At 42.1% G+C, this 23,795-nt stretch overlaps 1 protein-coding gene across 2 annotated transcripts in view; it reads right to left on the reverse strand.

Annotated features, from left to right (window-relative positions):
- Positions 1-2,370: 2,370 nt before the first annotated feature.
- LOC132396934 (CMP-N-acetylneuraminate-beta-galactosamide-alpha-2,3-sialyltransferase 1-like) overlaps positions 2,371-23,795 on the reverse strand; it is a 66,882-nt gene continuing 45,457 nt past the window's right edge. For both annotated transcript variants that reach the window (XM_059975056.1, XM_059975062.1), the window contains exons 3-7: positions 17,084-17,277; positions 15,208-15,387; positions 14,625-14,670; positions 7,221-7,340; positions 2,371-6,801 (exon numbers count right to left, since the gene is read on the reverse strand). In XM_059975056.1, the coding sequence (XP_059831039.1) occupies positions 6,628-6,801; positions 7,221-7,340; positions 14,625-14,670; positions 15,208-15,387; positions 17,084-17,277 (714 nt within the window). In that variant the 3' untranslated portion in view covers positions 2,371-6,627. The remainder of the gene's footprint in view (positions 6,802-7,220; positions 7,341-14,624; positions 14,671-15,207; positions 15,388-17,083; positions 17,278-23,795) is intronic.

Consider the following 23,795-nt stretch of genomic DNA (forward strand, 5'->3'; position numbering starts at 1 on the left):
TTCATGCCCTTTCCCAAGGGGTAGACTTTGAGGTGCTGGCAGAGGCACAGCAGGCAGACGAGGAGATCCCGAGTTACAGAACCGCAGTCTCTGGTTTGCAGCTCCAGGACCTCCCCGTAGGCCCAGGTGAGAGGACCCTACTCTGTGATGTCGCCATCGGCCAGCCCCGTCCCGTCGTCCCGGCACCTTGGCGGCGACGTTTCTTCGACTCCATTCATAACATGGCGCACCCCTCCATCTGGACAACCGTCCGGATGGTCTCCAGCAGGTTTGTTTGGCACGGACTCCACAAGCAGGTCAGTGAATGGGCCAGAACGTGCATGCACTGCCAGACTGCCAAGGTGCAGCGGCACACCAAAGCCCCACCGCAGCAGTTCCATCCCGCCCACCGGCGTTTCGACCACATTCATGTGGATATCGTGGGCCCCCTGCCAGTGTCTCGCGGAGCACGGCACCTCCTCACTATCGTGGACTGGTTCACAAGATGGCCAGAGGCGGTCCCGCTCACCGACACCACCTCCGAATCTTGCGCCCGGGCACTGATCGCCAACTGGGTGTCCCGCTTTGGTGTACCGGCCCACATTACCTCCGACAGAGGTGCCCAGTTCACCTCCAGTCTGTGGTCAGCTATGGCCAGCCTTCTGGGGACTCAGCTGCACCACCCACAGTCGAACGGACTAGTGGAGCGTTTCCACCGTCACCTAAAGTCGGCTCTCATGGCCCGCCTGCGAGGAGCTAACTGGGTGGACGAGCTTCCCTGGGTCCTACTCGGCATCCGCACGGCACGATCTGCACGCCTCAACGGCCGAGTTAGGGTACAGCACAACCCTGGTTGTCCCCGGGGAGTTCATACCAGCCCCACGGGGGCAAGAGAAAGAACCCGCAGCAGTCCTGGGCAGACTACGCGAGAGGCTCGGTGACCTGGCCCCCATACCCACTTTGCAGCATGGGCAGAACCCGACCTGCATACCCAAAGACCTGCAGAACAGTAAGTTTGTGTTTGTATGAAGGGGCGGGCATTGGCCACCGCTGCAACTGCCCTACGAGGGGCTGTTTACGGTGCTCCGGAACAACGGGTCCACGTTCGTGCTGGACGTTGGGGGGAGAGAGGAGGTTTCACGGTGGAACGACTCAAACCGGCCCATGTGGACCTGGTGCAGCCGGTCGAGTTTCTGGCACCGCGGCGCAGAGGCCGACCTCCCAAACACGGTCCAGCCCAGACTGTGGACATTGGGTGGTGTATCGCCGGTTCTGGGGGGGGGGGTTATGTGGCGACCCACTTCCTAGCGCATTCGAACCGGCTCACAAATAGCCAGCGTGCCGGCACAAAGGCCAGTCCCAAAAGGGCGCCGGGTCTGCTTCACCAACAAAGGGAAAAAGTCTGTAGGGGTTTGTGAGTACGTGTCCCTTACAGCATCCGCGCCCGGGGAGGGCGGGATCAGGGAGGCTTTAAAGCAAGGCTGTGAAGTTTGAATAAAATCGTCTTTAATTGCAGTTTACCGACTCTGTGTCGTTATTTTAGCGCTGCGTGTAACACACCGCTACAATATCTCTGTTCTTTGCTCCTAAATGAGGTGCTTTCAAAGATTTCTTTACAGGAAGTAGGTATCAGAATTGATTTGTCACCTCCTTAAGATAAAATACCAGCATCACAGATACTATTAGACTTTGAAAGGATGTAAAGTGTCTGATTGTATTCCAGATGAGCTCACAATGAAGAAAGATTCCTAAAACACTGGTATTCCTTATTATGATTCTTGGAGTTAATGTGAATGCCCACAAGAAAATGAATGTCAGGGTTGTATATGGTGTCATATATGTGCTTTGATAATAAATTTGCAGTTTTCCTTTTTAGTCGCATGGATGGATTATTTTAGAGTATTCTGTTGGTTGCAGTCAGTGTGAACTGGAGATGGAAGGGAGGAAAGGTTTAGGATGTCAAGCATCTTAGTTAAATACTCAAATTTTATCTCTACTGTGACAGACTTTGGTATAAAAGTCTATTCTAGGAGCTTACTTTTGAGCATGCAATCAGGGTGAACCATCCATCAGGGATCATTTAGTGTAATCACTCTGCTGGCGACATAGACCTGGGAGATAATGTGACATTTCTTCACTTACCCTACCTGTAGATTTGGATAATTTTTCAGAAGCAGCATTGATAATAGCTCCCCATTACATAGCCTGTTATGCTAGTCCATGTATCTTAAGTGTGCAGAGGTCAGCCATCACTGCTGCAATATGAATTTTGTGCTATATTTGAGATCTTAATTTTCATTTTTTGCTCACGAAAGCTGCGTTGCTGTATTGAGGGCAACAATGATGTTTAATGCTGACATCTCCCTTCATTGAAAGATCACTCATGAAATAAGAGACACAGTCAATATTTTCCAGGGTCTCATTCTGTATTGTTACAGCCAGAGAGTAGTGTCATAGAGTTACAACAAGCTGGTAGAATTCTTTGTTTTCTACCTAGTTGTATATAACTGATTCTCAATTCAACAGCTTGCAATGAAGTCTTTCTGGACATTAATCAAAACCAGACACCTGACAGGGCAGTATTATCACGTTTCACATGAATGATATTATCATCATTTCAAAATTGGACAAGGGCTGGAACAGCCCTGTTCTATATGATTCATTTACAAATGGACTTCTCTGCACAATATAATTACTTTGATTTTAAACTAATTTATGAAGTAATTTCCCATATTATTATTCAAAAAAGTAACACCAAAGTAGGCGATGAATAATTAGAGATAATTAAATAGATTATATATTAAACTTATTGTAATGCTAAAATATTACTAATATAGGTTTGTGTCTTGAATCCTAAATAGTAAACAATATACAATAGAATACAAAATTCAAGAGAATTCAGAATTATTACACCCCTATCACCTCAACTTCAAAAACTGGACCCTACTTTTCATTCCATCCATTATTAAGTTTAAACTAAAAAATAATTCCGTAAAAGCCTTTGATTCTGAGAATAATTCACGGACCCACAGAAGTCAAGTTGGCTCTCAACAATATGTTTGATAGAAAATTACTTGTTCACCAGTGAAGTCAGAATTTACCTGGAATCTAAATTAGTGACAATACCCCTCCACTGAAAAATGGTTAAGTTTAGTTAGCGACTTCTTCATCTCTAGGCTTTTAAAGGTTAATTCAGGGAATTAACTCTGAAGACCCAACGGGTCTGTGTGAATCTGAGTAGGTTCCTATGAGGGTAGACCTTATTTCAATATGAACTCTCTTGATGTGTAAAAGGTGGAGGAAGAGACAAACATAAGGTGACAGGTAAAAGCTGAAGGGAGAGGGATGATGTAAAGAGCAGGGAGGTTGATTGGTGAAAGAGATCCAGGGTTGGAGAAGGAGCAATCTGATTGAAGAGACAGAAGGCCATGGAAGAAAGAAAAGGGGGGAGGAGCACCAGAGGGAGGTTCCTTGTGTTTGTCTCTCCCCTCCCCCATCTTTTAATCCTACTCCTCATTTTTTTTCCAGTCCTGCTGAAGGGTCTTGGCCTGAAACATCAACTGTACTTTTTTCTATAGATACTGCCTGGCCTTCTGAGTTCCTCTAGTGCGGGGGTCGGCAACCCGCGGCTCCGGAGCCACATGTGGCTCTTTTACGTCTATGCTGCGGCTCCCTGTTGCTTTGGGAAATAATTGGTTGTGGCGACCCTTTTCCTGGCACATCCAAACCGGCTCACAATTAGATAGCCTACGGGGGTTTGCGAGCACAGAGCTTTGGAGCCTCTGCGCCATGGGGGGGCAGGTTGAGGGAGGCTTAAAAGTGAGGCTGAAGATTTCGAATAAAGTTTTTTCCTTCGACTGCAGTTACCGACTCCGTGTCGTAATTTTAGCGCTGCGTGTAGCACACCGCTACATGGTCAGTATTTAATTAAAATGTATTTTATGTTAGTTTGTTAGTTTTTGAAATGTAAATCTAAATGTGAAGATTATGGTGATCTTGTACAATCTAAATAAGACGTTGTGGCGACCCATTTCCTGACACATCCGAACCGGCTCACAATTAGCCAGCGTTCAGGCTAAGGGAGATAGCCTACGGGGGTTTGTGAGTACGTGTCTTTTGCAGCATCCGCGCCCATGGGGGGGCGGGTTGAGGGAGGCTTAAAAGCAAGGCTGTTTAGTTCGAATAAAGCTATCTTTGACTGCAGTTTACTGACTGCGTGTAGCACACCGCTACAACGTGTTTTTATCGCTGGCTGTCCAGAGGGGAGGTGCTGAAACGCTTTGTCGCGTGTCTGGAAGAAGTGAAAACTTTCCTGGGCAGCAAAGGGCTCAACTTTCCTGAGCTGGAACAGCCAGAGTGACTGGAAAAGCTACACTTCATGGTAGACATGACAGCGCACCTGAACACGCTGAACACAGCTCTTCAACGGGGTAAGGACGTACAGCTCTGCACATGTTGGAGGATGTTTTGGCATTCGAGCGCAAGTTGACAGTGCTTGCCAGAGATTTACAGAAAGGCACATTGTCTCACTTCCCCAATTTGAGAGAGTTCAAACAAGGTCACGACATGATAAATTCGGAGTATTTACATTCTGCAATCATCGCAATGCAAACATCATTTGGGAAACGCTTCTGTGAGTTCAGAGAGGAAAAAAAGACATTATCCTTCCCGGTCACTCCCCTAAGCATCGATCCATCCCTACTGAATACGACTGCATTGTCAGGTGTGAGTCAACCTGAACAAGTATGATAAATATTTTAATTGCCTATTATTTTACGTATATTCATATGTTTTCATTGTTCAGTGAAATAGTCCTTTTATTTTTCAGGTTGACAGCTGGCTGACGTTATTTTTGGTTTGCTGCTGGCGGCAAATTTAAGTTTGGCGTTTTTCATAAATACAAGAAGAACTCAAATAGACATTGAGTATTTTACTTAAAAGTAACCTGAAACCCAACCTCTTTTTTTCGGAGTTCAAAATGTTTTTGTTGCATGCAGAAATGTAATTTCGTTTTCTCTGCAGGAGTTCATCAATTTCATAAATGCAACACATTGTAGTTTGTTTATACATAGCATAAAGGCAAAACAAAACGTTGTATGCAGTGTTATTTCATTTTAAATGTCAAACGGGTTTTGCGGCTCCCAGTGTTTTCTTTTCTGTGGGAAACGGGTCCAAGTGGCTCTTTCAGTGGTAAAGGTTGCTGACCCCTGCTCTAGTGTGTTGCTTGGATTTCCAGTATCTGCAGATTTTCTCTTGTTTGTGATTAGATGCACAGTAGATCCTTTCTTTGCCTCAAATGCATTTAGCTTCACTGGACTAGTAAATTCAGTTCCTTCTACCACCCTTTTAAGGCCATTTGTCTGTTAACATATGAAACATTAACATTTGTTCTTTTTAAAAGTCCTGTTTCTGTCCATAAAGTAATTTTTATTCTTTCTGTGGTGGATGTTCTCCTGTGAACATTACAGTTCTATCAAAGTCCTGACTTGTCTTCATAAATATTTTGTGCTATTACTTCAACGGAGAAAATCAAACTATTGGCAGAAGTTTTTATGGAGGAAGTTGAATTCTGATGTAATACCTTTTCCACAGGATGCATTTGCTTAAATGCTCAGCTAACCTTTAATAGGGAACGTAAGGCAAGTTGTTTTGAAGAATAACAATATTCTTTTGATTTAACCTTCACTTTACAACTACAAGAGTATCCTTTGCAGCTGTCGTAAGTCAGCACAGGAATACTTCTTCACGCTGAGATCAGAATGGGAAGTCTTCCTCATAAACACCTCAATGCACAAGATCTCAAAAGTCTTGAAATTAAGTTGTCTGAGTAATTCATAGCAAGAATGGAAGAAAAAGCTTAACTGACAATTCTTAATCACAGTTAAGAAGTAGCCTTTTTATAAACATATAGACATAGTGCAGTTGCACGACAGGACTGTGTCCATGTTTTTTACTTCCTTGTACTTACTCTCTGATCTTCACTATTCTCCTAAATGTTATAGAATTGAGGACAACCTAGGATATGATTCCAGGATGCTAATATGTGATTCTGGGTAATCTCACCCAACTGCAAATCTGGATGGTAAGAATCATGTTGAAGTCCCAGCGCCAGCCTCATCAGATGCCTTTGTGCATATGTTGCCAAGTCAACTTTTGAGCTGCTAAGGCACTAAACCAAGAAGAGAGTTTTTCTCCTGCCTTTTGAAACGTTTAAATCAATTATTCTGTCCAGAAAACCAGATAACCATGCACAGGACCCCAATGAATCTTGAATCTTTCTAGACTTGCAACGAAAATTCATGCCAGGTTGGCAATCTTTCTTCACCAAAGCTCAGGGTGAATGCGAAGAGTTGAGATGATGCTAACTGAGTTGCTGGCTACACAATATCTTAATTATCTTACTAGGCTGGTATTGAGAATTACAATCGATAGAATCAAAATGATAGAGGGAATCTAAAAATCGGAAGAACACCAAAATCTCACAGTAAGAATGCCCTTTTAAATTTAAAGTTAAAGCACATTATGGTATAGAGTAGTTTTTCTTTCTATTTGCCTGAGTTTAAGATAGTGTTCCCATTTCCATCACCTCAATGAATACAGATAGATACAATATGCATTTGCCTGGACATGAGTCACATTCTTGCAGGCTTAAGCACCTTTGTAAAACTGTATTTTGCTAATATTGGCAAGTGTCTGGATGACATTGGCTTCAAAATCTCCATCATGAACTTTCGTTATTCGGAAAGCACCTGCTCCCGGATTCTTCTCCCAGTAATGATGCCAGTGCCCCAATTTGTTGGCACCAAATCCATAAACATCCACCTGCAGGCAAGAGAAGTTGTAGATATTAGAATAACACTGCAAGTGAGGAGTGTCCATCTACTCTCATCCTTTTCCCTTGTTGGCATGCAATGAGTCTGCAAAGCAAATGTCTGCTTGCATGACTTCCAGACTATGTGTGAAGCACTGGAGGAGATGTGGAAGGCAGTGCAATTGTTTGGGACTCAGTTGACATCCATGCTCCTTTCAACACCATTCATCAATTCACAAGAGAACACCAGAACCTTGTGTGCCGTGAATATTAATTAACTAAAGAAAACCTGAATTCAACCGAAAGATATGTGAGGAGACATTTACAGCCTGTGACTGTTGCCCTTGTTAGTTACCAGGTTGCGCTCTGTATTATCATGGTGTTCAAAATTAATAAGTATTCTTTTGTTTATATAAGAAACTACATTTACCTCATCACAGACATGAAGTGCAAAAATTAGGGTTATCATTCCTGTTGATGAGTACCTCCCGTGATTCTCAGTCCAGTTGTTATGAATGTACTTAAAAAAATGTGGGTTCACAACTAATACCTGAAAATATAAAGATCAAGAAATCTGATTTAGAGATTTGTCTTTGGTCTAGAGGAAGACAAACAATAAGTTTTTAAAATTATATTTAAAAATCTGAAATAACGGGAAATACTGGGAACTCTCAGCAGGTCAGGCAAATAGAAACAGGTAAAGGCATTTCAATGCTTTCATCAAAAATGGGGAGGAGAGAAAATAAGCTGGCTTTCAATTGCAGACTATGTATGGGTGGGAGGGCAAATAAGGTGATGGGAATATTTCACGACAGACCACAAAACTACTTCTTTTACTTTGTTTTCTTCATCCTTTTCTTTCAAATTTCGTCCTGCTACTGTTGGAGCCTGTGATCTACATTTTGTTTTCAGGCTGACTGAGCAATCTGGCCCTTTACTAACTTTGAGGGAGTTCAGAAAGGTTTCGAGTGAGGCGTGCGGTCTGAAGGCCAAGAAGCCTGGAGATGGAGCGCACTCCCAAGATGGTCTCCGTTTCTCACTGATCCCACTATTTAAAGTATCAATCCAGATTCAAATCAAGGGGCATGAGAGCAGAAGGCGGGTGGGTGAGCTCTCTCTCCCTCTCCCTCCCACTTTCCCTCCCCACCTCTCTCTCTCTCTCTCCCTCCCTACCTCTCTCCCTTTCTCCCCTTGCTTGATGTTGCCAAATTATATGGATCTTGGGCAAAGTTTAATTGATGCCATTTATGGATTGGACTCTGTAGTTCACATTATGAGGTGCCTCTGGTTTCTGGATGCTCTTTTTTTTTGTTGCTGTGTTGTATGATTTCAACTGGAGTGGATTAGCACTGCAGCCAGCAGATAACGAGAGACATGGTGCTGGAGAGTCCGGACTCCTTTGACGTTTTTGTGATTTAGTGTTTCATATTCTGTATTCTTCATCTCCCCCCCCCCCACCCTTTTGGTTGGCATTCGCGCAACTTGCTCTTTTTTTTCTGCATGCTGGGAGCTTTGACATTTTTTTTTAAACGTGGTTTCCTTTGTTGAGGGCAGGGTTGCAGTGGGATATAAATGACTGAGCCAACAGGTTAATAGAGGCACTTGGAGAGCAAGGATGTGAACATGCAAAATAAATGCAAAGCTTGAACATACCCAGAAAATCTAGCTGCATGTTTATGAGCTGGGTTAATATTTTCCAGATCTATGAATACTAAGATTAAGCAAATATGACACCAGGCTCGATGGCTTAAATTTTTCCCAACTCCTCTTCCTGTCAGCATACTTCTCCACACCATCATTACTTCGTCCATCTTGTATCACCATCACTCCTATTGTATATTTCAATTCCTGCATACCCCACTAATCTTTTACCCCCTTGCTTGTCATATTTATATATTCTCACTCAAGACCTACAAAGACTATGTTTACCCTGCCCTTCCAAATGTGCACCAGTCCTCCCTAAGATTATTTCCATTGGTCTCCCACTTCTGACATAAGGCTCATTAGTCATTGGTACTTGGCTTATCAGCTGATCTTCTTAAAGACAGCACCAATATCAACCAACCAATAATCTTCAAGCACCTCACTTGTAGCTAATGGATGTCCAAGGAATCTCTGTCAGGGTCCCAGCTATCTCCACCAAAATCTTTCAATTTCCTCTTTCAATGCAGCATATTTCTGGTGTTTTCACTTAGAGATTTCTGTGAATTATGTGTCTTTGGAATGGCTATATCTATTAAATAAGTTGTTCTTGTCTGTTTATCCCATATCATTATATCCAGACGGTTATTATGGATTGTCCTATCCGTATGATGCTTGCCACTTGATTGTGTCTGTGTAAGTAGCCAGATTGTGTTAAACCGCTACAGCAACCTTATTATTTTTTGTATTTGTAGTTTGTTGTCTTTTGCACATTAGTTGCTTGTCCATCCTGTTGGGTGCAATCCTTCATATTGCATTTCTTGGATTTACTGAGGATGCCCACAAGAAAATGAACCTCAGGGTTTGTTAATGTGACATATATGATAATAAATTTACTTTGAACTTTGAACAGTTGTTGACCTGCCTTTCAATTCTTTTGATTGCACACTATCCAGATATTGACAGAGTCACATTCTTCAGTTTGCACATAAAGGATCAATGTAGCAACATACAGTATACGCTTTCACTGATGTCGAACCACCGGAGGGGTAGAATATTTCCATTCATATAGACATTGTGGCACAGCAGACCATTCAGCCCATCTCACATGCTGTTTCTATTTTACAGCAGTCTTCTGCTCTTTTCCCAGTGCCTGCAATTCTATTTCCTTCCAGTACATCTCTGATTTACTTTTGAAACCATTGACCTTCTCCCCTCCACTACTCTTTTATTAGGCAATAAGCTTCAGGTGTTAAAAACGGTCCTCCTCATATACCCAATATAATTCTTAAATCTGTGTCCTCTAGTTCTTGTTTCCTTATGTAAAATCTATCCTTGCCTTGTACAGCACAATAAAACTTCACCTCAGCCTCTTGTGCTCCAAGCATAATCCCAGCTCTTTCAGCCTCCCCTTGTATCTAAGATACCTCATTACTGGAATCATTCTGGTAGGTGTCCTTTGCACCTTCTCAAAGACCTTCACATTTTTTTCTAAAATCTGGTGACTTGAACTAGATGTAACAACCCCGTTATAATCTATCCAATGTGTTACAAAAGTTCACCATAACATCTCACATATTGCATTCAATACCCTACTGACAGAGTCTACCATCACATGTACTTTATTTTCTTCTTTCTAAATATGAACTGGTATCTTTAAAATAACTATGCACATAAATGCCTAGGTTCCCCTTTATATGGCTGTCATTAACAGCATGCATTTCTCACTCTAGTCTGCCGAAGTACAACACCTTACATTTCTCTGTATGAACTTTGCTTGTTCTGCTCATCCATTCCCTATAAACTCACTGTTCACCATAACTCCACATCTGGAGTATAAAACACAGATCATAGATAACTACAGTGAAGGGGCAGGACCTTTGGCCCATGGTATCTGAGCTGAACACAAGGCTAGCTTAAACTAAATCTCTTCAGCCTGCACATAGTCCATAACATTTCATTCCCTGCATATTTGCATGCCCATCTAAAACCATTTGATTGATCATTATCTTACCTGCTTCCACGACTATCCCTGCAGTCCATTCCAGGCACTTAACACTCTCCATACAAAAAAAGAATCACCCTGCACATCTACTTCAAACTTTCCCTCTCTCAGCTTAAATGCATGCCTTCTTGTTTTTGACATTTCTACCCTGGGAAGGGCCTTGTCAATGGCAAATATTGAAATCTTACTCTATATTTGAGTCATTTTATATATTATTGGTTTCAGCAGATAATCTTTGACATATTAGTATGCATAATTAACATCTGAAAAATTAGCACATTAATTGGCAAGCAATTCATCACTCACATTACTGCCATAGTCTTTGCAAAAATCTTATATCTTCATGATCACTATTACAAGATTTTTTTCTAAAATTTAAATTCCTCAGCATATATCTTTTGACAAATAATCCACATTTTTAATTCCTGGTCCTTTAGCTTAACCATCATAACCCTATATAACCTTTTCTGAATTGCCTTTGGAAATGTGGTGAGAAGATGATAATGAAGGATTCACATTAAAAAAAATTGTCTTTAACTTTGATGATAATCTTCCTCTCTCATGTGACAACTGAGCTCCAATGATTTTGTCTACTTTACCTTTAATATGTCTAATTTACAATTTGAGATTCCCATTCCAGTCAGAGATAAATCATGACTTCTGAGTTATAAGTTAGCATGAGATGGCATTTAGAAAGTTTAAGAGCAATAACACAAAACCAAAGCAGTGTGGTTGGTGAAGATCTGCAAAAAAAGCAGAATCTTGCTAGAAACACTCAGCAAATCAGGTGGCATAACAGGAGAGAATTAATGCTTGAAGTTGATGATCTTTTCATAGTATAAATATGATGCACCATCAATAACTCTTGGAGACGTGAGGCAAAAGACAGGCTTTTATTAGCTGCAAACGTGACCACGACATCCTGGAGACTGAGGGAGGAGCAGTGCCTCCAATCGCCTTTATACAGGGGTCTGTGGGAGGAGCCACAGGAGCAGTCAGCAGAGGGGCGTGTCCAGACAGGTATACACATAATTTACCACAAAATAGTAGTTTTTTATTTGAAGAGTCATTGAAATATTGATTTGTTTCTCCTTAACAGAAATGTAGTCTACCATTTTAATGTATCGTCTGTTCTTATTTATTTGGGATTATTAGTAACAAGATGGCAATGTTATAGGGTTAGTTCCAGTTAGTTTTTGCACTTGTCAAATTTGAATGACATCTCAGTGCTGTATCTTGGCCTAAAACATCAATCATCCCTTTGCCTCCAGCGCTTCTGCTTCCTCCAGACATTTGTTTTCTGTGTCAAATTATTGTTTTCAGAGGAGAATTTCACAATGTTGTAGAATTGACATTTAATTTAAGCTTGCTGATGTCACCTTTGGCAGCATAACAGAAGCTTAGATCCACAAGCCAAGTTATGCCATACTTCCAAATCCATTGCTAAAGTTCATTCAGGCAAAGCAAGTATCGTTACAGTGGCTGGGTGCAGCTCCAAATGGTATGATTACACTGTTAAATCAAAGTTTGATGACTCTTAACTAAAATATGTACTGGTTTCAGTACTCCAGGATACAGCTGTCAGCTAAATTGGACTAACAAGAGAGGAAAAAAAACAGAATGTTATTGCCCAGTATAGGCCTTTTGGCCCACAGTGTTGTGCCAACTTTTTAACCTTCCCTTAAGATTAATGGAACTCTTCCCTCTTATGTAACCCTCCATTTTTCTATCATCCATGTGTTAGTTTTTCAAATGTCAAATATATGCATGATAATATATCAAAATTGTATTGTGTGTTTTTAATTAAATTTGTTGTTTAGTTGTTAAGTTGAGCCTGACTATTCATGACTTCATGGAGCCTAAGGTTTTCATGACAAGATACGGAAGTAGGTTTCCAGGCCTTTCTCCCGCACAGATACTGCGGCTGCCCAGGCTGGGACCTGTCTGGGTCTCAGGACCAACTGCCTTGAAGTCCAGCACTGATGCCACTATACCACCAGCTGGCACTGCTCTGCAACTAAATTTAAAGAACACCAAATTGGGCATTCAGATGCTCAATGTCTGTTATTTCTGCATCACACAGGTTTTCTTTTACCATTAAAGGCACAAGATGGATTCCAATGGGTTTTAGACCATTTCTGGGAGAAGTAGACACAGGATTAAAAATATCCTTATGGGGACAGTTTCTAATGGCCAGGGATTGGGCAAAAGAAGGTATTATTAAAGAGGAGACTATAAGCACACAATTACTAATTACAACACAAAATATCTGGAGGCAAGGTGAACCATTTATAGTGGAATATGATGGGACAGATGGTTAATGCACCAATTCCGACGTTGAGAATTAGATAGCTGTTCTGCATATAATGTGGACTGTAGGATAACTAGAGTCAAGGTAAGACTAATCAGGGATAGAAGAGGAAACATGTACCTAAAGTTGGAGGAGTTAGGGGAGATTTGTAATGAATAATTTGCTTCAGTATTTGCCAGTGAGAGGGAAATTGATAAATGCGTGGTAGGCATAGAACAGGCTGATAGGCTGGAAAATGTCAATGCTAAGAAAGAGCATTAGGAAAGTTAAGTTCAGGGGGTCGGCTAGGATATACCACTTTGCTACAGGAAGCGAGGGAAGAGATTCTTGTGTGTTTCACGATGATCTTTGCAACTTTACTGGTCATAGGAGTAGTACAGGAAGATTGGAGAGGGTTGGGAGAAAGCTACTGGGGCAGGGTGGATGCCAGAAGGGTTTTTTTGGCACACAGTAGTAGGTATGTGGAATGCCCTGCCAGGGATGGTGGTAGCTCTAGATACATCAGGGATATTCAAGCCTCTCAGATAAGCACATGGGTGAAAGGAAATTACAGTATTATGTGAGTGCTAGATTGATCATTAAGTAAGTTAAAGCTTCAGCACAACATCATTGGCTTAAGAGCCTGTACTCTGCTGAACTGTTCTATGGTCAATAAAATTTAATGTTGAGAAAGAGGCATTTTATGAACATACAAATATATGAATTAAGAGGATAGACTTAGAGAACAAGAGATTTATGGGGGTTGCCATTGGATGGAGTAACAGAAGACGGAATAAGTGACTAGACTTATTCCTTGAGTTTAGATAGAGATGTGATCTTTGAAATGTACAGAGTTCTTATGGGTTGACTAGGTAAATGCAGGGAAGATCTGTGCTCTGGTTGGGATGTCACAATGAAACTGACCATAAATCAATATGCACATTCACTTTTTAAAATTTCTCCTCGCCCAGTAAAATCCAGATTGTGACTGGTCCTCTCTCTCAATACTGTTTCGCTATTCACCCAAATGTCCCTTTGTGCTTTTTATGTCTAGAATCTATCTATTGCCTTCTTAATTATATTTAGTGATCAGGCCTCCAGTGAGTTCAGTGGGAAGGAACTCCAGCAGTTTTCCATCCTCTGAAAGAAGAACTTTCCCTTATCTTATCCCTAAATGTCTCACCCTATGTTTTGAGTCTGTGACCACTGGTTTTAGAACTCCCAGTAAAGAAGAGATCCTCCCAACATCAAGCCTGCTAAACCCTGTCAGTTTCAATGAGATTTCCTCTCATTCTTCTAGACTCTAGTAAATGCAAACCTAACTGAGCTCCAAAACCTCCTGCATATTCTGTGTGTTGACCTAGTTGACCTAATCTTTTTTCATAGGGTAGTCACACTCTCTCCAATATGTGTTAGGCCTCTGCTGTACTCATTCAATGGTAAATGTAACCTTACTTGGATACGGAAGCCGAAATTACACAGAATACTTGAGGTGTAATCTCTCCCTCGTTGCCATTACTAAGATACTAACTAAAACACAGCCCCAGCAGCCCTGGCCTCGACGCGTGAGAGATGTTCCTTTTGTTCTATTCATCCCTCTGTATTTTAAAACAAACTTTCATTTTTCATTTTTGGTTTTTTAATAAGTGGTCGTCAACCCTGAAACCTTAATTTTATTTCTCTTTCCACAGATACTTACTGACCTGCTGTGTGCTTCCATCATTTTTGTTGTACTCTATTTATATTTGCAATGATTTACTCAAATATGTACCATCTAGTTCTGTTCTTCAATTAAAATAAGTAGATAAGCTACAACTAAGCCACTTCCATTGTCACTGAAGATCATACATCTGTGCTTAACCATCAGTTAAATACAGCATATATAAATTGTAACTCACCTTATCTCTATCTGCCTTGATTTTATTCAACACTCGAGTATACGTACTGTTAATAAAAAAGGTAACATGCAGAACTTTTCATCAATTCATCTTATTCCAAGCACACAAATAGATAGAAATATATCACAATTTTATCTAAATAATGTGGTTCCTTCTACTTACTGAAAAATCTGTGACCTGTTGTGGACCATTGATGTAACAATTACTATTTGTTGTTTTCAATGGATATTTCAATGTTACCTCCACAACCATTAAACTGCTTTTGTGTGGACAATTAATGGGATGTAATCAATGAATCGCTAAATTGTATTAAGCACCATCATGTATGTTTTAGAGTGGAATTTACACATCATTGACAGCCCATGGTGATTTAAGTCAGACAGCCTGTCAAGGGCTACTTGTGTGCGCTAAGAAAGAGCTATAGGCCCATTAAATGCTGTAATTCATAATGAGTCAATGCTTTCAGGGCACAGAAGCAAAAAAGAACAAAATTAGTGACATTAATGTGGAGGACATCTAACTATCTTGGAATCATTATATGTTCATGTGTATTTCTTTTGGGAAGAATTAACATCTGACTCACCGGGTGATCCTCCCCGTGGTAAAGGCACTTATTAGCCACCGTAAGTCCAATATTTTAAATGGTATCAGGACCAAAGAAACATTTTCTGCTAGGTTTTGTGCACTTTCAGGATACATGAATTGATGTGTGGTTTTTCTACCCACATCCGCCTCGTAGCCAACGGTCTTTGCATGGTTCATCCTATACGAAAAGAAAAAAAAGAGCAGCTCATTTTGCAAATGCACAGAAAATTCTTGCTCATTCTTTTAATGAGATCTAAATTGGTTTCTATAGACAATGTTTATTTATTTACATTTCGAGTGAAAGTGAAACACTGCGTGGAAACAAACCACTCCAAACTATCCACGCTAACCAAATTATAACTTGAATTAGTCCCCTTTTGTAGTGTTTAGTCCATATCCCTCTATACTCCAAATATACAAATTAGGAGTGGGTGACTCTAATAGAAGGGAGGAAATAAAAGAGTTCATAGGAAGTTTTCTAAAATTTGTTTTGGGAAGTTGCCTTATGAGGAAAGGTTACACATGCTAGACCACTATTTGGAAGTGTGGTGCTTCTTTTTGTAGAGATCCAGAGTCGTGGTCAATATTTCCTTCTGTGATCAAAGATCTGGCAAATGGAGCATAATGTGGGAAAGTGTGAGCTTGTCCACTTTAACAGGAAAAAATGAAAACGAAGCAAATGAGCCAAATTCTGACCACTTTTCACTCTGAGGGTTGTGAATTTTTGGAGCTCTTTTCCGTTATTCCTCTTGAATCTACTCTAGAATTTTTCAATTTCTAATAACCTTTCATCCCGTTGCTTATCAAGAACTATTTAAATTTGCCTTACAATTATTCAAAGCTCGTGACTCTAAGAAAAACAAAAATCTCTTCCCTAAATGGGCAGTCACCCTATTACTTTTAAACATTGACGCCCAAGTTCTTGATTCTCCACAAGAGGAAAAACACGTTCACAAATGTCCTACGATTCTCATATGTTGCAATTAAGTAAGCCCCATACCATTCTGGATATTAATTACAAGGCTACTTTCTATAATCTTTCCTCATATGAAAACAAGACAAAAGTAAGCATTATTTAAACTGCTTCCAATGTATTAATGTTGTTCCTTAAATAAAAAGGTCAGTTCTGTACACAGTGCTCCAGATGAGGTCTTGCTGATGACTTACATATTACCTGTGTTTTTTTTGTATTTATTTCCACATGCAATAAACAATAACTTTTTATTAGATATTCTTAATTTTATCTAGACTCTTATTTGCTTGCAGTACTTGTTTGGGTACTCATGTTTTGCAATCCTTTACTCTGTCCAGAACTGATTCTGTGACACACTGTTCATTATATCATGTTAGAGAAAACACGTATGGCAAATAGCTTTCTCTTCAATCTACACCAACATATTTGTTCCTACTCTATTTGCTTTTTTTTGGCAATAAAATTTGATATGACACCTTATCAAAGCTTTCTTGAAATTAAGTAATGATCAACCTCGCAATAGATATAACTTCATCAACAGCAATAAAACGGTCAAAGATGAACCCTCTACATTTTCTTGATTGCCTTATTTTCTTCTAAGTGCTCTTTTGCATCTCTAAAAACATTCACTATTACAGATGCTAAGATAATTAGCCCATAGTTTATTGATTTCAATATCCCCGCCTTTTTAAAATCAAAAATACTATCTTATATTAAAAGCTGAACAAACTTCAGAATAGCATAGAATCAAATTTTGAGGTACATACATTTCTCTTAATTCACATCCTCCATTTTCTATCTATTAGCATAATTCTAAGGAAATAACTATTCTTATGGGGTCATTTGGTAAATTCTATATGCACAAATATTTTAAACAAATCCACTGCTCCAGGCAACTTACCGCATCACAAGATTGTGAGAGTCAATCGATGGTCCATATTTGGATCCTATCAAATTCCCAGAATTCCCTACCACAGCACATGTCCTGCACCTTTTTGGTCCGGCGTCCATGGGCAGGCTGTCTCCTGGAAACACCTCAAATAGTTCCTCTAATACAGTGCTGATATTGGGTTGATTGGCGTTACCTTGAAGCCTCTACCGGAAGATAATTTTATATGAGTAAACATTACTAACTTTATTATGTTTTAATAATGATCTTGAAATAATTTAGTGTAAAGGGGGTTTCTTCTTTTTCTTTGTTACTGCGTGTGTTCATCAAAATGGCTTCTTTGCTTTGTTAAAATAGGAATGCTTCTTTGTTGCGAGAGAGTGCTGGAAGCTTGTTTGGGTTAAAATTTACTGATAACGAGAATTGTATTCCCTTATAAACCAATTGGGATTAATGTTGTTCTTTCTTCTGAGTCCGTAAGCCATTGTTTAATAATTTATTCTTTTATTGATTACATTTAATACTTCCTTCAGCATAAATGATAATAGTGGATATCATTGTAATTAGGCAGAACGTTATCAAGTGCAATTTAGAGAAGTATTTCACATTACTATTCTTTGGATGAAAGCTCTGTTTCAATTCTCAGTAGCCACTCCTTACACCAGCTTGGTATGGAGTTTTGCTGACACCTCCCTGTATGTTGGAGCAGGTGTATCAAAGATTAACTGTTTTGACCCATTCAGCAGTATGTTCACTGCAGAAAAATCCAACTAAATCTGGGTCAATGCAGCCTGTCTCCTTTTATGCTTGTTTCTTTCTATTTTCATGAAAACTGAAGACAATGCCTAGATATTGAATACTGGGGATCTCTGCTCTACAAAGTACATGCAACAGATAACATCACAATCCAGAATGTTGTCTTACAGTAAACAACTTGTAAAAATGTTATGAAAGCAGCTTTACACAATAGTGACTGTCACAGCTTGTTATACTGACGTCATAGTCTCACCTCATCCAGGCGGTTTAAAGTGATACTCATAGAAAAATGAAACCGTGGTCACGTAACAAGTGTAACTGGGAGGGGAAGCAAAGAGCTGGATAGTTGATTGGTGAGGGAGATACAGGGCTGCAGAAGGGGGAATTGGTAAAGCAGATGCAAGGCTGGAGAAGGGGGAATGGTGCACACACAAATGGTTTTAATAATATAGATTGCCACAACTATTGACAACCTTCACATGTTCTCTGCCATTTATGTTTCCAGCTCCATAGCTCCAATTACTAGTCAATCAAGGCAATAAATGAATAACATCCTCCATTAACCCCTTTAAAAATCGACAGGAATAGGAGAAAACATCCTACATGGGAAGGGGATGGGGCGGCCAAAAGCAATGTCTGATCAATTAGGAGTTAAACACCCTGGGACTGATGGGCAGAGGATCAGGTGGGAAGTGAAAGTGGCCAGATTTAGCCGTCAAAGTTTCACTCCGATGGTAATGTTCCTAGTGGATTCCACAGCAGTGCCACGTGGTGATCGAGCAGCACCAGTGATCTGCATTCTAGCAGGAGGCAAGGGCAATCTGGAGCGTGGGGCTTGCTGGAGGGCCTTCAAATGTCTGTCCTGCCCTGGAGCAAACTGGGGAGGGCCACACCTTCATGATGAGAGATAGTAATTGTGCTGTCAAGCATGTCCACAGGTATGTAGGAGATGACAAGGGGCATGGGGCATGGAGCAAAGTCTGTTTCCATGCGTCCACTGTAGATTGTGTGTCGACAGGATGCCAAAGCCAATTTACTGATGTCAGTGCTGTAGTGCAGGGAGAGAGGGAGAGAGAGAGAGAGAGAGAGAGAGAGAGAGAGGGAGAGAGAGGGAGAGAGGGAGAGAGAGGGAGAGAGGGAGAGAGAGGGAGAGAGAGGGAGAGAGAGGGAGAGAGAGAGGGAGAGAGGGAGAGAGGGAGAGAGGGAGAGAGAGAGAGAGAGAGAGGAAGACACCAATGCTATCACTGCAAAAACATTACTCACACAACAGGAGAACCAGCATGAATGATCTCTCCCAGTTCAACATCCACTGTACTTTGGCATGGCTCCATCAAGGCAACAAGTTACCAGGTGGACCGAGAGAAAGATGCCAGGATGTTCTGAAAGCCTTGTAGAAAATGTGTAAAATCCACACCATCCCTTGGGAATCCTTGACCATGACAGTTGGAAATGGAAGAGTATTCAAGCTGACATTGAGAGCATTTCTTTTAGGATTCTAGAATCCATTTGCAAGGAACACACTGAAACCCAGCAGAAATCGAGGTAAGTCAGGGTTCATGAAGACTGCACGTACTGTACATAAATTAATGAGAATCAGGTTTATTGTCACTGACACAAGTCATGACATTTGTTTTAGTGGCAGCAGTACAGAACCAGGCATAAAGAAGTTACCCTATGGTAGTCTTTTAAAAAAAATAATGCAAAAGAGGGATAGTGAGGTCGTGTTTGTGGATTCATGGGTCATTCAGAAACCCAATGGCAGAGGGGAAGAAGCTGTTCTTAAAATATTAAACATACATCCTCTGGCTCCTTTACCTCCTCTCTGAGGGTAGTAATCAGAAGAGCGCATGTCCTAGATGAAGGGGGTCCTTAATGAAGGATGCTACCTTCATGAGGCTTGGCTTTTGAAGATGTCCTTGATGGCTGGGAGGTAAGAGCCCATGAAGGAGTTGGCTGAGTACACGACCCTGTGCAGCTTCTTGTGGTCCTGTCCATCAGAGCCTCCATATCAGGCAGTGATGCAACCAAGCAGACTGCTCTCCACATTACATCTGTAGAAATTTGCTGGAGTCCTTGGTGACATACCAAATCTCCTCAAATTCTTAATGAAATATAGCTGCTGAGATGCCTTGTTTGTGATTACATCAATATGAAATATTAATCTATTCATCTGTTCCACCGTGACCCCTCAATAATATATGCTTTGTGTTCTCCTTACTTCTCCTTCCTGAAGTCTACAATCAATTCTAGTCCCGCTGATGTTGAGTGCAAAGTTGAACTTTTGACACAACTTATCTTACACTTCCTCTTGCCATCTAAGATTCTGTCAAAAACAGTGGCGAACTTATATTTGGCATTTGAGCTGTGCCTGCAACACAGTCATGAATTTATAGAGAGGGAGCAGTAGGCTAAGCATGAATATTTGAGGAGTGTCTATGTTGCTTCCAGAGGGGTACTCAATGGCTCCCGAGGAATTCCGGCCTGGGAAGCTACATTTTCATCCAACAGGTTTCCCTCAGCGCCGGAGTCCACTAGAACGGACTAAGCCAGGGACTGTTGGTTGTAACTTAAAGTAGCTTGGATGTGCATCTGGGTTCAGGGGACAGAAGGGAGTGTTGTCCGGATCACCACGGACCTCCTTTCTACTGGGGAGCCCTCCCTTTTGACCGAAGGGAACACATAGCACGGAAGTGGCTGGACTGGCCGCTATAGAGACACTACCCCACTCTCAATGTCCAGAGTTGCTCTGTGGGAGGAAGACGGTTCCGTCCCTGCTGCACTGGTTCCTCTCCTGGGGTGGTGGAAATGGCCGGGCTGGGAGCTAATCTAGGAGTTGGAGGTGAAGAGAGGCTTTTGATGATGGGAGATGGTAAAGAGTGCCGTGGAGTGGCCAAAGGTGGTGGACGACCAGTTCTCTCCCTATGGCGTTCTCGAAGACGATTGTCCAACCTGGTGGCTAGGGAGATCAATGTATCCTGGCTGTCTGTGTCATTCTTTGCCACCAACTCATCTCTCACCATGTTGCTGAGGCCATTCCGAAATACCCCTTGGAGAGCTTCATCATTCCAGCCCGAGTCGGCTGCTAATGTCCAGAATTCCACGGAATACTCGGCAACACTGCGTGAGCCCTGACAGAGTGTGTGTAGACGCTTAGCGGCATCTTTACCACGGATGGGATGGTCAACGATCTTTCTCATTTCTGTGATAAAGGTGGGGAATGAAGAGCTGATATCCAGCTGATTATCCCAAACAGCTGTAGAACACACTAAGGCACTTCCCCACAACAGCTTCATGATATAAGCTACCTCTGACTTGTCCGTGGAGTACGGGGATGACTGCTGTTCCAACACCAAGGAGCATTGCAGAAGGAAGGCCTGGCACTTCCCCAAATCCCCGGCGTAGCGCTCTGGTTCAGCTACGCGTAGCTCTTTTGGCAGGCGTGTTTCTGACAGGTAGGGGGTTGCCACTACAGGCTCTCTGGGCTGGTTTGACAGAGTTCCAGGAGTGGATGGGGTAAGATGAGTGGATACTTGGTCCACCTGGTCACTGATCTTCTTTACGTTTGCAGACAGGGAACACAGGTTCTCCATGACATCCCGGAGAAGTTGATCGTGCAGACCCAGTACGCAGCCCTGGCTGCCAAGGGCTTGTTGCAGGGTATTGGTGTCTGCTGGGTTCATGCTGGCCAGTTCGTTCCGTTGCAATGGAACGTGGTGAATGAGGCGAACCCAAGTGCAGGACACAGGCACGGAGATTGAGTTAGGACGCTTACATGGGTGTAAACGCCGAACAGCAAACAGGAGGGATCTTGACACAGAGCCCTGATACAGAGCCTTGACTCAGAGAGACAGAGTCTCATAGGTAAACCTTAAAACTAGAGCTAAACTTGGTACAAACGGTTCTAAGCGGTTGGGAAACATTAGTTATCACTCAGGAAAAAGACCAACGATCTGGCAGCTAGGGTTTGTAATGCTGGGGTTCTTATACTTCAGGTCCTGATAGAAACCTGATGCGCCGTCATCAAAGAAAATTGGAAACAACTGGAAAATTAACGGTCAGAACCATGGCACAATCTAAGGAAATTAGAGGAGACTAGGGAATAAACAATCACGACCGTGACAGGTTGAGTGGGAAAATTTAAGCCCACTGAGGATCACTTGGGCCTTTTGTTATGCTCTGCGATCATCACTGGCGATCAACACAGGCACACCTCAATGATGTGTGCTCGACTGTTCTACTCTCACAACACTCATGACTGTATGGCCAAACACATCATAAATACCATCTATAAATTTTCAGATGGCCCCACTGTTATTAGTAAAATCTCAGGTAGTGACAAGTGTTATGGTGTATTCTGGAGTTAGGGTATATACCAAATTTCAATTTCAACAGCAACCTTCAGATCTGAATATGGATTGTAGATTGAATTTTGAATTTTGATTTCCTGAAGCTGTATTCAAATAAATCGCAGACCAGGAAACACCCAATTGGCTGATATATGTCTCCATATGCATGAACACCCCATTGCATGATTATGACACAGAAACCACAGCATTTAGGGCAAATTGCAGAACAGGAGACATCCAATTGCCACAGACATCACAATAATTAACATTCATTTTGGGTGTGTTGGTGGGAAGAACAAGGAGCTTGGAAAATTACCTGTAACTCAAAGAAACATCGTGGGGGTATTGTTACTATAGAAATTCTCCAGTTTCTACCTTTGCTCACTAACATTTAAAAAGGTGATGTAATGTTGGGTCAGAGAGTGTGTCCCTCTTACCCTCTTCTACCATCGTCCCCGTGCCGAAAAAGTCTTCAGTGTCCTGCCTAAATGACTACCATCCCGTTGCATCATCATGAAGTGTTTCGAGAGGCTCGTCATGAGGCATATCAAGACCCTGCCGCCCCCATCACTGGACCCCCTGCGGTTTGTGTACAGTCCCAAACACTCAACAGATGACGCCATTGCCACCACCCTCCACCTAGCCCTAATCCACATGGACAAAAAAGACACATACGTTCGGATGCTGTTCATAGACTTCAGTTCAGCATTCAACACAATCATCTCTCAGAAACTGATTGGAAAGCTGAGCCTACTGGGCCTGAAAACCTCCCTCTGCAACTGGATCCTAGACTTCCTGACTGGGAGACCTCTGTCAGTCCGGATCGGGAGCAGCATCTCCAACACCATCACACTGAGCATGGGGTCCCCAGGGTCGCGTACTCAGTCCACTGCTGTTCACTCTGCTGACCCACGACTGTGCTGCAACACACAGCTCAAACCACATCATCAAGTTCACCGATGTCACGACCATGGTGGGTCTCATCAGCAAGAACGACAAGTCAGCTTACAGAGAGGAGGTGCAGCGGCTAATGGACTGGTGCAGAGCCAACAACCTGTCTCTTAATGTGAACAAAACAAAAGAGATGGTTGTTGACTTCAGGAGGGCACGGAGCAACCACTCCCCGCTGAACCTCGATGGCTTCTCAGTAGAGATCGTAAAGAGTACCAAATTTCTTGGTGTTCACCTGACGGAGAATCCCTCAACACCAGCTCCATAGCAAAGAAAGCCCAGCAGCGTCTCTACTTTTTGCGAAGGCTGAGGAAAGCCCATCTCTCACCCCCCCATCCTCATCACATCCTACAGGGGTTGTATTGAAAGCATCCTGAGCAGCTGCATCACTGCCTGGTTCGGAAACTGCACCATCTCAGATCGCAAGACTCTGCAGCGGATAGTGAGGTCAGCTGAGAAGATCATCGGGGTCTCTCTTCCCGCCATCATGGACATTTACACTACACGCTGCATCCGCAAAGGAAACAGCATTATGAAGGACCCCATGCACCCCTCATACAATCGCTTCTCCCTCCTGCCGTCTGGGAAAAGGCTCCAAAGCATTTGGGCTCTCACAACCAGACTATGTAACAGTTTCATCCCCCAACCTATCAGACTCCTCAATACCCAAA

This window comes from Hypanus sabinus, chromosome 1, assembly GCF_030144855.1.
Source record: "Hypanus sabinus isolate sHypSab1 chromosome 1, sHypSab1.hap1, whole genome shotgun sequence".
NCBI classification, from domain to species: Eukaryota; Metazoa; Chordata; class Chondrichthyes; order Myliobatiformes; family Dasyatidae; genus Hypanus; species Hypanus sabinus.